Below are 16967 nucleotides of genomic sequence, written 5' to 3' on the forward strand. Positions count from 1 at the left end.
AGTGAAAATCTAATCTCTCACTCAAATTGCACATAAGATATTTCTCAAATAAAGGAAAAAAAACAAGGTATATCAATGTAAATCACACAAAATATCTAATAAAATGTAATAGATTCAAGATAATTCAATGCAATCACAAGTAATAGATTCAAGATTTTTCAATTAAACTTCACAACAAACAAGACCTCATTTTGTTGAATTTGCGAATGCAACATCATGGAAATTTGATGTACAGCTGATGCCAGACATACAGACACAGCAGATTAACCCAAATTTATTATATTTAACACTGTTTGAACTTGTTGAAATCCCCTCCCCTAAAAAGACAAAACAGAGAAAGACTTCCATTCATAAATGTACATGCATCAGCTCTTTTGGAAATAAATTTGAAAATGGAAACACTGTTGACCTTTTGATGCGGGTAGTAATCCAAACCAAGAGCAAATACAATACAAGAACACTAACTAAATTAACAATTACATAATTATGCAAAAGTTAGTTTGTCTAATCAGCATTGATTACAAAAGCAAAGACCAAATATTGCAGATACAAGAGTTTTAACAGAGCAATTGAGTTGAAATTTAAAAATTCATGTCAAAATGTCAATAAATTACAATAGAATCAAAGATAGCTACATCTATTAAACATCACCAGTCTGAGACTCATACAAAATTCAGCACCTAATATTATTATTATTATCCTCAGAAGGCACAGTTACATACAGAGTAAATGGGGGATATTGTCATTCAACATCTTGAATTAATATATTATTAACATCACAAATAGAATTGATCATTGATTTCATTATTTTGAATAGTGTCTTCACCAATACCAAGGGAAGCAGAGATAAATGGATTCAAACACATTTCAAAATGTGGAACTGTTGACCAAAATGATACAAGAACCATGATTGCCTCTCCATCATTCAAGTATCAAACATGTGGACCAAAGTTCCTTACACCTCAGTCACATTTGCTCTGCAGCGGCCGTACACCGTACAGCCACCGAGGAGCAAATATGACAGAGGTATAATCTGGAAGTTTGAGCAAATGATGCATCAAGCATCTAATCAATATCATGAAGATTTCCGACAGCTGGATTCTTCACTCACATAAATGCATGTTAAAATAATCATTTGTGTTTCAGTCTCCTCGTAACTTTGTGCTAGGTGTTTGAAATTCATTTAAATATCAAGAAAGAAGGAAAAAATATAATTTATCCAATTGTAAAGGCAGTGTAAAGATATTAGAATTATCAGTAAAAATCTATGTAAGTATAAATGAGAAGTTAAATCGATGACTTTCAAACCAGTTTTCTGACCAATATTGATTGAAATTCATTATTTTCATATTGCTTAACTGCCCATACATCAAGCTAACAAGCATCCATATTCTTCACAAATATAGTCGCCTGAATATATATATGATCAGGGCCCCGTCTTACAAAGAGTTACGATCGATCCGATCAATCTCAAGTATATGGAAATCCATCAATGTCATAATTTCTTCTTTAGGAAATTTGCAAATGTCCTATGAAAACAGAGAGAAGCAAATTGAATGGTCGAGAAAACTAAATGTATGAATATGTCATTTCTAGAAAATATTTTGGACAAACATGCATTTAAGATGTTGACGCTGCTGGCTTTCCATAGTTACAATTGATTGGATCAATCGTAACTCTTTGTAAGACGGGCCCCAGGTGTCTTTTGGATAAAAAGTTTCCACATCACACTGAATCTGTAAAAAAAAAAACCATCTCAGCTTACTGACATCTCCATCAAGCACAAGCATTGACATTCATTGCTTCCTGAATATCAAGGTTCTTCTCCATGTGGTCCTAAAGAATGGTCTTTTAAGTCACTTCGCCATTAAAAAAAATAAATTTGGTATCATGCACATGCAGTATGCAGACTGGTTGGATTACTGATTATACTCTGTGAATATATGAAAGTTTATCTTGTCACTTTTTTTAGGGTTATATAAGACCTATCTATACATCAAGTAGATTGCTCAACCCATATATTTGAGGGAAGTCATCAGAGTTAAGTAATGATAAAATTTCTTAAATTGATATCACAATTTCCAAGGAATCTCTTGACTTCCAGGGGGAAGTGGCGATAAGGGTGCAGTATCGTTTATCATTTCTTTTTTAGTAGTAGATCTCCTCACCATCAGAATATCCTGCACCGTGCCTTGCGATTCCTCACGGTTAACATATCACATCGAATTAACAGTTCAGATCTTTGGCACCAAGACTGGCTATGAACCCTTGACATCCCTGTCTGTTCACTCCGTTGACATTATCCTGAACTCACACACAATCACTGCTAACCAGTTTATCCCTTCCGATACAGAAGCCAAAATTCCCTCTCCATAACTAAACAGGATACTCCAGGCCAGGCTCCAGCAAGAATCACTTTTATCTGTGTTTTGTTGACAAGGGCACATAGCGCCCTTCCAGGAGTGTTGCCTTCAGGTGATATCTTGAAGCCTCAGAGGCATAAACCAGCGGGTACTATATATATTATGACAAATCTTTGGAAATAGCCTTCTCTTTCATTCATCATCTGTAAGGTACATGTCCATCAGTACAATCCAAAGTTCATTATGAACTGAACCTCCTAGAAAGGATGGTTTCGTGTCTGTTCATTCATACAAGCACTGGAGTTTCGAAAATGAAAGTTCGAGTCACTATTGAAGGTTTAAAGATGATAAACAGGTCATCCTGGATGACAAGTATGTGCATATCATAATTTTGAAGATGTCACTTAAGTAAAAACTCGCAATTTCAGGAAAACAGACGATGATGATAAGGAATTCAAGAAAATATATAAAAATCATCCTTTCTCAGTTCTCACTAACTATGCAGTCACTAACAGCAATAGATGACATCTGAGCTTGCGTTATACGAACGACGAGAATCCATGCACAGGGGCTCGTGAGCCGGCCTGCATGCTTGCTAGATTGTTCTGCAGGTATACAGTTCTACCGTCCACCGTGGGTACGGGATCCGGTTCACTGTCTGTGTAGCTATACGCGTTACTGGATGGACCGCTTGATGTTTGCTGGCGTCGCCATGACTGCGTGCCTGGAAGACTTGCGTAGTGGTTGACAAATGAGGGAGGACCGCCCCCATGGGCTCCTCCACCGTCTACTTCAACATCGCTCTCGCTGGCCTGGTAAGGAAAGACAGAAGGAATGGAATTAGGGGTGTAGCAAATAGAGGAGGTGCGTAAAATATGCAGAAGAAGAGGGAGAAAATTTCCATGACCCAATGATTATATAAAACACTAAGTGCCATGCTCCAAAAGTGGTACGGCAGTAGAACGAAAAAGAATTAAACGGACACTAGTTTATAGGAATCAATGTAACAATTATTCACATTTCTAAACCAAACCACAAGGCCATAATACTGTCTTGTACACAAAGCTGTGTCTTTAATTGTGAAAAATCCTATTTGTTATTTCTTTCCATCCTATTTTAAAGCAAAAAAATTCTATATCTAAAATAAAACATCATTCTTACAATTTTCTAAAATCCGATTTCTGGTGAAAAAAAAATCATAGAGTCACTTTCCCCTTAAAAATTCTAAATAGGATAAAATCCTGCTAGTTCTGAATTCCAAAAAGAAAGAAGCACTTACTAATGACTCTGAGAGCGATGGTAAATCATTTTTCTCTGTTAGACTGCTGTTTTCTCCCGGCTCATCACCTCCAGCCATTCTCCGCCTTACATCTTCATAATGTTTACTCTCCTCTTCCTCTGAATACTGTATACTGCCTGGACTGGGTCTTGGAGGGGGCCTGGAGGATAGGTGAAATAAATACAAAATAGCAAATAGGTTTCTCTTCGGAGCCACGAGGCGTTCTGAACATGAAAACTGTTTCTTTACCACTGCAAGTCTACGCACACATAACTACTAGTAATTACTGATGACTTTCTTCCAAGGGCCCATTGCATAAGACTTCAGAGTTCGGAAAAATGTAGAAAAAAGGGTAAAAATCTTATCAGACTGGGGATTGCGATAAAATCAAATAACAAATTTGCAGTAAACGTTTAAAGCTACTGAAATCATTTGATTTGATGACAGTAAATCTGCATTTGTTATTACAACAAGTCTTTGTAAATTGGTCCCCAGGGCTCCGCAACACAAAGATTAGCGAACAATCGCTAAATGAACTGACCAATCAATATCACACGCGCATTAGGTTTAAAATTCTGATCAGGGACCAATCAGTGCGGTTCTATCATGTTTGCAATTCATCGCTAATCTTTGTGTTACGGAGCCCTGATCTAATCTCATTTTATCTAGTTCTAATTCATTTTCATCCCACTGGTCAGTTTCCATTTTATCTACAGCCACTTGGTCTAATAAAACAATTTGGCATCATTACTACCTACATGTAGAACATAAATGATTACACCAAGTTTTCTATTAAAGTACGCCTGTTTCAGATATTCACCTACAAACTCTGGAAATAGACCAAATGTTATAATACATGTATGTGGTGAGATAACTAAGTGACCATTTGATCAAGATAATAAATTAACTTAGCCTATTTTAGACAACTGGATAAGTGAGAATTTTCACAACACTATCTTACTGTCTTAAAACAAATTGCTGGACTCTATAGAATTTTTTTTTAAATCCCAAGAATTGATTCTTCTAACAAGAGTTGGTACTTTCAAATTAGATACTAGATAACTATGAGAACAATTTAAAGGGGAAGTTCACCCTGACAAAGAGTTTATTGTACAAATAGCAGAAAAAATAATAAAAAATTTTGCCGAAGGTTTGAGAAAAATTCATCAAATAATTAAAAAGATATTAGAATTCCAATCATTTGATTTGTGATGTCATATGCGAGCAGCATTCCTACATAGCGAAATGGTAAAAAATCAATGAAATGTCATTTTCTATGAAAATTGAAAATGGTTTTCACTGTACCTTTTGTATATCAATAAACAAATTACTTCACACCCGATCATGAATAGGAAACAAAATTAAGTCATCAGGAACCATACAAAATTTGAAATTCATGCATTTTATATTACATAACACATGGGGCAGCTGCTCGTTTATGACGTCACAAATCCAAAACTTTGAACTCTAATAACTTTCTTACCCTTTAACGGATTTTCCTCAAACCTTCATCAATATTTTTCACTATTTTTTCTGCTATTTTTACAACAAAGTTTTCTTTAGTGTGAACTTCCCCTTTAATTCCTGTCCAATTTACACATAATATTGGAATACACTTGCTGGAATGATCAGAAATACATACTGAGTAGTATAGAGATGAACATGTGTGTGCTTTACAGATAGATATTTCTTGATCATACAAGCTGCTGGTACTTGAATGTCATGCTAACTCACTAACTACTCAAGTTAACATGCATCAAGTCTTGCAGATTGTAATCTCTACTATTGAAGATACATACATGCCTTCCAGAAGAAAAAAAAAATCACCAAAAGTAAACATTCTTTCTAATATTACTCAAGGGTGAAATGTGATTTTATAAAAAAAAAAATCTATCGAAGATAAACATATAAAGCCAATCAAAAATATACTGGGCACTCTTTCAACATGCCTGTGAGAGCCGAAATAGATGGGTAAAAAAGTATAAAGTATAAAAACAATCACCCCCTTGACTTCAGTAAATGTCATATTCAAGAAATAAACAAATATGCATAGGAACAGAAAAATTGGATTTGCAAATATGATCCTTCACACTGGCTATTTGAAAAATTTACACTGTGTGTTTGGGGGTGTTAATCTGTCTGTGCAAAAATCTAAAAGTATATTTGATTTACCCAAAATACATATAAAATAAGCAAAGTGCTATAAAAGTTTTTTTTTCAAACATTCAAACAAAGTGTGGCATTCTTTTCACTCTGAAACATTTAATCAAACTGGGTAAAAAAACCATACACAATATTATCAATTTATCAATGAATATTGATACTATATCAAAATTCCTGTTGATTGTTACTATTACTAGTACTACCACAACAGTTACTACTAATACTAAATGAGTTAGTAACCCTTAACCCTCTGCAAATTACATTCACAGTTTGTGTATCTATATAATTAAATATCAAACACAATAATTGACCATGAAATGTATTTCATTCCTCTATGTCAACACCAACAAATGATTATGAGAAATAAGTATGGAATTTAGAACCGAGTTATACCGACTTCAGAACGACAATGCAAGATCAAAAAGCATTACATAATATCAGCATTCAAATACAAATTTTAAAATCATTTTTCCAATCTACCAGCTGGCTTCATTGAAAGCATTTTATAAACACATGAACAAGGGAAAATGGATCATTACTGAAATATGTGGTTGCATAATATTCTTTAGATTTCAGCAAACAATGATTCTACTTATATTGACTGGTGAAACACACTATAAACATTTATATACCAGTGTGCTTTAAAGACAATTAAAAAGTGATTTACATAAAGCTATATTGATACATACCACCAAACGTAATCAACACACATTAAAACTTGAAAAAATGTGCACAGTTTGAACCTTATGAAATGCATGCATTTGGATTTAAATTGTAAAAAAATCAAGGATGAAGATCCTTGCTATTCTTCGTATGTATGCGTTATCAAACAACAGGAACTTTCCAAAATAGTCTGCTTAACTAGAAGTTCGAACATGGCTAGTTTAAACAGTGAACACAGTCATTCATTAGGCATGCCTTGTTCACATCTAACTTTAGTCTCATTCAAACTCCTCATGCAGGGCAAATAACAGGGAAATACATTGAAAATCTACTAAGGAATGAAAGCCACAGCACTCCAAAATAAGGGCACAACCACTGATTGGTCAATTCAAATTTTGCTTTGCTCTGATTGGAGGACATACGCGATTGAAGGCCCAAGGAATGTCAGCAATTGTGGGAGCTCCTCGTTACTGCTGTGAAACAATGATTAATCATAAAATAATATACAATGAAGGAAAGAATAGCAAATCTATAATCTAATCTAAATACACTGTACTATGCAATACTCAAGTGATTAATGTCAAGAGCTGTAAAGGAAAAACAGGAATACATCCCGTTGCCGTGTAGTTGATACTTTTGTAACTCTATCATCAAATCAAATACTTTCAATTTGTACAATATATATCAAAATCTAAATTATTGTGCAACCTGCATTGCATATTCCAGCACAAAATCTTGACAGCAATGTTCAACGCAATTGAAAAGATGTTTTATTTCTCACAATTTTAGCCCGAGATAATCCCTTCAGTGCTCCGAATCCTTGTCTATCTTGGGCTCCTTTTCTCATTCTCTTGTACATCCTTTCCTCTTCCTTTCTCTCAACATTCTCCAAACCTCTTATTTAGTCGATAGTATAGATACATCCACTCTCTAATATTTTGCCTTTAGTTATGACTCTAATCATGCTAGCTTACCTGGTATATGAATTTGTTCTGTTATATACTCCACTCCGACCGTTAGTTCTTCCATTTCTCCCTGACCGTCTCGCAGCAGGATCCATCTCGAATGATGTGAAGCCGCCGTCTTCCGTAACACTCACTCTTTCATCAGGTGTCATCCTTTTATGAACTTTCCTGTCTGTAGATCAAAAGGAATATATATAAACAGTAAAACCAGCTGAGGGATACCATGGAAATGGTCTGTATTATTGTATGTATGTATTGTCTATGTATTACACCCTGCCAGTGGCATAACGATTATATTGTTTTATAAAACAGGTTCAAGGATGTAGCCAATGGTGAGTGCGTATTCAAGTCACGTGTTCATGCTTTAATTATGCGCAACCTTCCAGTCGTGCATTTTTCGTGCAGCACTGTGCATTTTTTGTGCAGCACTATGCAATTTTTGTGCAGCATTAGTTCCAATAGCACGTAAAAACTGATACGCGTTCAGTAAAAGAGGCTGGCTAGGATTTTGATGCGCTTACTTAGGCGCGCATAGTAGATACGCCTGTAATGTCATAATTGATAGTCTTGTGATCTCTTCGTCTGTGCGATCGTACACAAGTTGGAGGGATTTGAACAAGATTTCCATGAAAAATTATTTTTGCCGACCCGTTTTATAAAACAATTAATGCACATTTTAAGATTCGTGATGTTAGTGACGATGCGAGCAACTCTCGGGCATTCACAATATTATGCAAAAGCACTCGGCGCAAGCGCCTCTTGCTTTCGCATAATTGTAAATACCCTCGAGTGTGCTGCATCGTCATAACACACTCATAAATGTGCATTAATTGTATAATAGTCCTACGCCATGGACCTGGGTTGAATGTATAACTTCTTTTGATTAATAAAGATGAAACATATATTATGTGCAGCTGTGCTCCAAATGTTAGTGAAACGGGTCGTTTGGTCCAGTGGTTAGAGCATTGGACTCATAATTGCAAGGTTGTGAGTTCGAATCTCAACTCTGCCATTGTCTCCACGTTGATAAAAGGCCCGAGAGTGATATCTGTCGTCTATAACATCAGCCGCTATGACTGATTAACCTAGACGTAAAATGTTTCATAGGTATTGGTTATATGCCAGCTTGACGTCTACCAGCAAAATGCTGTCCTGCCGAGTTCCTACGGGAGTTACCATGAACAGAAAAAGAAACCCACTACAAAATGCACTCGTTCAAGCTGAGTGTTGAATGTATAGACAACAACATCGGTGAGCCCAGAGATTCAAAGTTTATTGAACATAATATTTCATCACCTGAATTCACAATTTAAAATCTAAAACATGGCAGAACTTGATCACGTTAAATATGTTCCATTTTATGGAAGGGTTCACTAAAGTTTGAGCAGCACTGTATATTATACAATTAATGCACATTTATGAGTGTGTAATGACGATGCAGCACACTCGAGGGTATTTACAATTATGCGAAAGAAAGAGGCGCTTGCGCCAATGTTTTTGCATAATATTGTGAATGCCGGAGAGTTGCTCGCATCGTCACTAACATCACAAATCTCAAAATGTGCATTAATTGTTTTATAAAACGGGTCGGCAAAATGAATTTTTCATGGAAATCTTGTTCAAATCCCTCCAACTTGTGTACGATCGCACAGACGAAGAGATCACAGCAAGACTGTCAATTATGACATCACAGGCGTATCTACTATGCGCGCTTAAGTAAGCGCATTAAAATCCTAGCCAGCCACTTTTACTGAACGCGTATCAGTTTTTACGTGCTATTGGAACTAATGCTGCACAAAAATTGAACAGTGCTGCAAAAAAAATGCACAGTGCTGCACGAAAAATGCACGACTGGAAGGTTGCGCATAATTAAAGCATGAACACCTGACTTGAATACGCACTCACCATTGGTTACATCCTTGAACCCGTTTTATAATATGTTTTAATGGGGAAATTATTAAACGGAAACCAAACTAGTGGTCCTTCTATACATGGAAGCATTCCATCAAGTTTTGTTTTTGGACAAGTTGTCAGATCTAACAACTATATCTGACAACTATACCTGATTTTGATTGGCTGATAGGCAAAAGTATATGACTGTTACTATTGTAACTGACGGATAAAACAGACTTTGTTGGATAAAAGACCTGACAAGCCCTTTCATGAAATGCTTCCTGGGTGGTCACTAAAGCAATTTGGACTGGACATCTTGGTTATTTTCTGGAGTTTATTTCAGAAAATTTATGAACATGTCTCAGGAAAATATATTCTGCAAGACCCATTGCAAGCTTGTTTCCAAGAAACCATAATACATAATTCAAACGCATGAAATATACAACTCTAAACATTCTTAACAGAAAACCACAGAGAAGAACACATCACATGATACATACCGACATATAAACGGCTCCTTCCCAGCATGCAAAGTGTAGCTCCCACCAGGATGATAACGATGATGCCGACGAGGGCAACAATTACCAAGAACCACCACTCCTCGTAGAAGTTCTTCTGAGCTAGGTTCGTACCAGCAGCTGTAAAAAGGAATAAGAAAACACCAGAAAATAGAGAATGATATCTTCATATGATTAATGGTAGACTCATATAATGAGATGACTTACATCATTATTTTATCTATTTGTTCATGCTATCTCCACTATATCTATGACAATCAAATATTGAATATGACTTTTTAGTCAATAAAAATATTTCTGAGCTCAACATTATTTCATGTCACTAATAGTATCCTATTTTTTGTTGTTATCTTAGCTGCAATAAGGGAATTTCATTTGCCTATTTAGCATTTATCTGTATAAGGATTGATGATATGACTAGCTGTTGACAATTACATAAGTGCTCATATTTTTATTTACACTATATAAGGTAGAAATTCAACAAAAGATGCTCAAAGAAAGTGCTTTTTTTAAATGGGACAATAATCTTTGAACATCAAAACATTCTATGCAAGAATGAATATTGGTATGTAATTATGAACAAATGTATGTAATTAAAAGTTTTAAGTAAATTATGTATTGAGAAAACTCTTAATGAAAACATTTGATCAACAATACTCATGACATGTGAAGTAATATAGTGCATCACTTTATTTAAAGGGGAATCCAGCCTTGGCCATAAAATGTTGTGTTGGGAAGGAGAAAAATAAATTAAACAGAATGGTGAAAGTTTGAAAGAAATCGGACAAGCAATAAGAAAGTTATAGCTTCTTTAAAATTGAGATCACTAATACTATGTAGATTTCAAATTGGCAACTGGGTAAGTAAATTATGACAAGGGGCAAGGACAACTTTCTCATAGGCCATCATAGGCCATGTACTTTATTATCAGGGATTTGTGGTTTTCTCCTAAGTACTCATTCCCTTGGGGCAGTAATCTAAATATAACCCAGGTAGTATATTGTTTTATGTCCTCATGAAAGAAAAATATAATTTGAAATAAAACTTTGGGGAAAAATGACATTTTAGCCATAATATGTATTGGAGTACATGGAAGAGTAGTCCTTGCCTTACATCACTATGACATCCCATATGCAGCCAATTTGAAGTCTCCATGGGTATAGTGATTACCAATATATACAACTTTTAAAAATTACTAACTTTCTTGTTGTTTGTCCAATATTGTTCAAACTTTCACCTATAAACTTGTCTGATTTTTCCTTCTTTAAAAAAGCAAGTTTTTATTTGGGTTGGATTCCCCTTTAAGCATTGAGGTGATACTACTCATGCACTGGCTAGCGTTTGTGTGGTATATATAAGTGCTATTGTATAAGAGTATAAATTGATACAACGCAAAAATATGACATATACTACATATGTGGCATTTAATGCTTAACATCATCACAAAGTGAATGAAAATGAGAGGGGCAAAACTTATATGTCCTATTCAGGTACTACACAAATTAATTATAACATTTTACTTGCCAAAATGATTTACTATCCCAAAATAATACTTTTTTTGTGAACCAATAAAGGTTTCTTGGGCTAAAATCAGCATTTCGGAATGCCATTTCCAATAATATGTTTTATTCACAAAGCAGGATTATAATATCACAATATAAATAGCTAGTAAAAAAAAGCAGTCACATTACTAAGTACACATTTAAATACAATACAAAAATACTCATACATTCCATTACAAATATAGATGATGTAAAACGGGTGAGCATATGTAGGCCCAAAATTCACCAAGGAAATTTTGAATCTTGAAATATCAATGTGAATTGATGCATGAAATCTGTATAAACCATAGCTCTAAACAAAATTCAAAACCACCTGTGTGAATTCGGCCCTAACCCTCCAATTACTTGAAGCAACACTTCAAGATATTTCACAGAAACAGATAAATGGACAATGTAGTTTGGGAAAGGGAGGGATTCAACTTCAGACAACAGCACACATGGATGAAAAAACCCTTATCAGGTGCATATATTGAGAATAAAACCTTTGTAAAAACATCTTTTGACCAAGTTTTAGAATCCTTTTCCACCTGAACCTTGTAGAATTACAGATTAAGAACTTGTAAAATTTTACAAATTTTTTTCAATTCCACACTGAAGACACAAAACGGCACTTCAACTCGGTGTGAGGTTTTTGAAGATCCACAACCGATATTCAACCTTTTTTTTTTTGGGGGGGGGGGTGAGTCATTGTTATCATTGTTACCACTAAGCAATATTTAGTTTCTGTCAAATCTTGCACTAACTTCCAACTGGCAAACCACACGAGTGCATCATGCACAGCTCATTCCAGTATAGTAATATTCAATATTTCTACTGGTAGAGTATAGAAATAAGTGACACATGAAATAAAAGACGGCATCAGCAGCTTTTTTCAATACCTTCCGTAGTAGCTTGGAAAGAACTTAATGAAGGTGAAGTGGGCGAAGCTATGGCTGAAAATTACAGGTATATGTTAGATAAAGCATGATAATGGAATGATGGGTTAGAATGTAATGAGAAATATATTATAAGTAAGAAAGGTGAAAAGTCAAAAACTTGTATTTTCATAAAGTAGGTATATAAAAGTGAAGATCTCATTTCTTTGAAATAAAAAGGAGTTTCTCTATTATCAAAAGAATAAAATAGGTGGAACAAATAGAAACATCTGAATTGAAAGTAAGAGAAGCAAATAAGTAGATAATGACAAATGATAATGAAAATAAAATGAATGCCACATAACAGACAAGATACATGAACAGAAACAAAAAAGATGAAGTGATGATAGAACGTAAAGAACAAATGAAACCAAATGATAATATCATGGAAAATTAACATAAAAGAATTTCTAGCAATGACAAATATTCAAAGATGTTACTTTTCATTCTTCAAAGTACCAGAGCAGAAAAAACTTCTTTAAAGTATTTCATGCAAGAACATCCATCAGCCAAGAGTTTCATCTTAAATCATTGTGGTCTTTGTAAAGAAGTTATCCTCATAGTCACCTGAACACTAAAGTAGGTTTCAGTGGCCATATTGATAAAAGTGTATCAACCACTCAATTATAAGAAAGTAAAAGTGTATTCAGATAAACCATGGATGAATTCAGGGGAGCGTTTCATCAACATTTTCGTCCGACAAGTTGACAGATCTGACAACTTTCCTTCATTGTGATTGGCTGAGAAGCACTGTTCCTATGGTAACTCTTGGATAAAACAGTACATGTCTGAAAAACGTCCGAGAAGTCTTTTCATGAAATGCTCCCCAGAGATGTATAATGAATTAGTATTAGCCATGTGTGGCATGAAGAGTAGGTGATTGATTTTTCAGATAACCCAAACCGCTAGCAATTAAGAAATATTTGTAGTTGAGTCCCCAAAATGTAATCTATTACAATTTATATCCCTATCCTTAAAGAATGTCTGGGAATGATACAAGTTAGGTTTTCTTAATCATTACAGCACAATTCTACTATTCATCAGAAAAATGGGAGCCGAGACAGAATCATCATTCTTGGCTATCCATAGAAATGATGATATTACAACCACAGTTTATGAATTTATTACACCTTTCTGAAGCAAGATATTGAATTTTTTTTTTTTCAGGAAAGTTTTCCAAATGTGGTGAGACATACCTGGCACCATAAGCTCTTCACTCAATGCAGGTTCACTGACACTGATCACACTCTCAGCCATCACCCGGAAGGTGTATACTGTGACTGGGTTCAGACTGCTGTACGGAATGGAGAACTGTGATTGGTCAGCTGCGATGGTATCGTTGACATCCTCCCATGTATCCTGACCTGTATGGTTGTAACACATTTTGACAATACATATAAGGGGTCTGTTTCACAGAAGGCATCATAACTCTACTTAAGAGCAAATCCCTGAGAAACGTCTCTACTTTGAAAATAAAGTCAGACCTGTCTATAAAGGCCACATTTCTCCTGTGGACACTTTGTTTCCTTTAGGTTGCTTTAATATACAGGTTCCTTAACACATATTTCTTTTGAATGGGAGTCAATTTGGTGGCAACTGAAGACAGGTTTTCCCTGTAGACAGTACTGTCGTCTGTCTCAAAGTTGTCCTGAAATTTAGTCTCACAATAATTTAGTGTAATGGATCCCCAATTCCTAAAAGATAGATAACCTTCCAGAAGTCCAATTCTCATGAACACTGTATGCACTAATAGTAACTACAAAATAATTTAAACCCCAAGATTTGGCTGTCTGACAAGTTGTCTGATCAGACAAATTTCCTTGATTTTGATTAGCCAAGAAGCCAAGATGTCTGACTGTCCTATAATAAATGTTGGAAAAAAATCCCTGGATAAGAGCTGCACCAAGAAAATCTATCAAGCAACAACTTATAAATATGATTTATTGGCTATTCGACATTAAGCATCCAATTAACCCATTGGCTGCAAGAACAGAGTGGCACCTGTACAAAGCCTGTGGGAATTAGAGAATTCAGTATTCAACGGGTTAGCTTACCTTTTTCCAGTGATTGTATGATGTATCCTGTGAGAGGTTGATCCCCATAATACACAGGTGCGTCCCAGGAAACAGTGACGAAGGAAGACTCTGGAGACAACCGAACATATCTTGGGGATTCAGGGGCACCTAACGGACAGACAGAGGAGAAGTGAGAGAGAGGAGGGGGGGGGGGCAAGGAGAAAGAATGGTTTTGGGAAAAAATGTATGTTAAACCCTTACAGTAAAATGTGTTTACCTCTATATGAAACATGACAGTTACAATGGCCACAATCCCAAGCAGAAATGGGCCTTATGATGTTGGTGTTCATGTTGGTTTTAGGGGTTGCTACCCTAAAGTGAAGATCCTAATCATGATCACAAGAGTTTCAGTAATGACTGTAACACGATTCAAACACCTTTTTCTTGGGACTTACCCCCAAAACAAGAGACTACCACAGGAAATTTGGGACATGTCTAATCTTGGATTTTTTTAGTAACAGGTGCAAATCATCACTCATCTTTCCATAAGTAACCTTTTAGAAAGCTTATTCAAATAAATTGTGTGTCATCTGCCTTCATATTTAAAATATCAGTTCATTATGGATAAGTAGTTAATCCATTTTATTGTGCATTTATCATAACCATTGTGATTCAGTATCTGGACAGCACGAATTGTGATGTTTTCCAAATACAATTAACAATCAATAGTTTATCACATCGAGTATACAATCTTATTTACTAGATGCAAACCGGAAATTGCATCTACAGTATAAAATCAATTGGTTAGCAAAATTAACAAGAATTTAATCAGGAAAGTCTACCTGCTTGTGGTCCAGTAGTAATGTTTTGTCCCCTTCGTGGTCCAACAAAGCTTGTGGTCTCTGCATGAACTTCAAACAGGTATCGCTCTCTTTCACCAAGCCTCTTGGCAACGTAGGAATACTGATCACTGGGTAGGGTCACCACAACAGATGTTCTTTCACCTAGAATGATATCAATGGGTGATTTGTTACTTCATCTTTATATCATTTTAGAGATGAATTTAGTACGGAACAAAGAGAGGGACGAGATTTATAGTTGCAAATGAGATGTCAGGTGCAAATGTTGCAAATGAGATAAAAAGTCTTTGTTGTTAAAATTAGGGGGATATCACTTCCAATTACTATATGAACTAAAAGTGAGGTCCTGGTGGAATCCAAGCTCTCTACGAAATGAAGCAATAGCAACATGCTACAGAGATGACTGTATTGTTACACGAGTATTTGTCTTTCAGTCTGTAATGAAATGGCTGTAAAAAGGCTGTAATGAAATGAAAGTCATTCCATTGAATTTCTTGACGTATTTATCTTTCAAGCTTTGAAGTATTTAGAGACAAAATATTTTTGTTCCAGCAGCAAAATGCAATAGTAGGCCCAACGCACCACCACATTACTACTATTAGTACTACTACAACAGCAACAATTACTTGCACTAAAACAACTTGAAAATGATATTTTTAGAAGAAAACCTCAGAAAAGGTGATGCTCTGATCTCTTACCGTTGATGGGCTCATGAGGTTGATAGAAGAGTTTATACTGTGTGACAGTCCCGCAGGCTGATGTCGGAGGACCCCATGATACGTTGAGAGAACTCATCCTGACCTGGCTGAATAATAGATGGCTGACTTCACTCGGAACTAGGGACAAACAAGATTTTTATGATAATTGATATTATGAAGGAAAATTGTAAGAATATTGTGAAGAAACACTGAGGGGAAACACCAAACAAGATAAAGGGATAATATGACAAATATTGAAAGGGATTTCAATAAAATGATTCCATTTGTCACAAATATTTGGAAAGAAAACTTAACAATATTACCTCCTAGATTTCAGAGTTATACTGAGAGGATTTATAACTATCATTAATGTTAATAATCTTATTAAAATTTAAACTTTCTTTCTTCACAAATTGAGCCCATAAAGTACACCCTTTACTTGAAAAATCAGGAATTTAAAACAAGGACTGAAAATCATCTCAAATGAGCCATTTTGTACACAGACGAATAAGTTTCTGTAGCTAAGATAAGTTTAAAAGTGTTAATTCAGACTTTAGCTTGAAAATTGGCGCCCCTGCACTTAAATGATGGGGGGGGACAACATCTTCCTGAAGGACACTCCAACTCACCATCTTCATCCGTAGTGCTGTACTGTGGGGGCGATCCTGGACCATCACCAGCAGCATTGAAACCTTTGACTGAGATGCCATACTCGGTGAAGCAGTTAAGGTCATCGAGGGTTGCCACTGTGGCCGAGGCTGGGAATGTTTTTGTCTGTTGGACGATGGTGGAACGCGCCTGGCGGGAGTGATTCTCCCAATACAGTACCTGGTAATAAACATGTCAGTTAAGAGCTTAATGATGATAATGACCACAGCCTCAACAACAATGACAGCCATTTCCATATGCAAGGACTTACCATAACAACTTATAATATGACAAAAAGTTCTTCATACCTATATCAACCGATTATTGAAAATCTTTAAGAAACTAGTGTTTCTGTAACCTTCAGGTCTGAAAGACAAGACTAATAGCTTTTTGCAGTTAACATCTTGGGCCCAGCGAATGCTTCAG

The 16967-nt window shown here is 35.5% G+C and overlaps 1 protein-coding gene across 1 annotated transcript in view; it reads right to left on the reverse strand.

The window, feature by feature from the left end:
* Positions 1–821: 821 nt before the first annotated feature.
* Positions 822–16967, reverse strand: part of LOC121422742 (protein sidekick-2-like) — a 73426-nt gene continuing 57280 nt past the window's right edge. The window contains exons 30-39 of the mRNA XM_041617922.1: positions 16523–16721; positions 15894–16031; positions 15178–15339; positions 14375–14503; positions 13517–13684; positions 9827–9964; positions 7443–7605; positions 6891–6941; positions 3643–3802; positions 822–3175 (exon numbers count right to left, since the gene is read on the reverse strand). Of these exons, the coding sequence (XP_041473856.1) occupies positions 2903–3175; positions 3643–3802; positions 6891–6941; positions 7443–7605; positions 9827–9964; positions 13517–13684; positions 14375–14503; positions 15178–15339; positions 15894–16031; positions 16523–16721 (1581 nt within the window). The 3' untranslated portion in view covers positions 822–2902. The remainder of the gene's footprint in view (positions 3176–3642; positions 3803–6890; positions 6942–7442; positions 7606–9826; positions 9965–13516; positions 13685–14374; positions 14504–15177; positions 15340–15893; positions 16032–16522; positions 16722–16967) is intronic.

The sequence above is a fragment of the Lytechinus variegatus genome, chromosome 10, assembly GCF_018143015.1.
Source record: "Lytechinus variegatus isolate NC3 chromosome 10, Lvar_3.0, whole genome shotgun sequence".
In the NCBI taxonomy this organism is placed as follows: Eukaryota; Metazoa; Echinodermata; class Echinoidea; order Temnopleuroida; family Toxopneustidae; genus Lytechinus; species Lytechinus variegatus.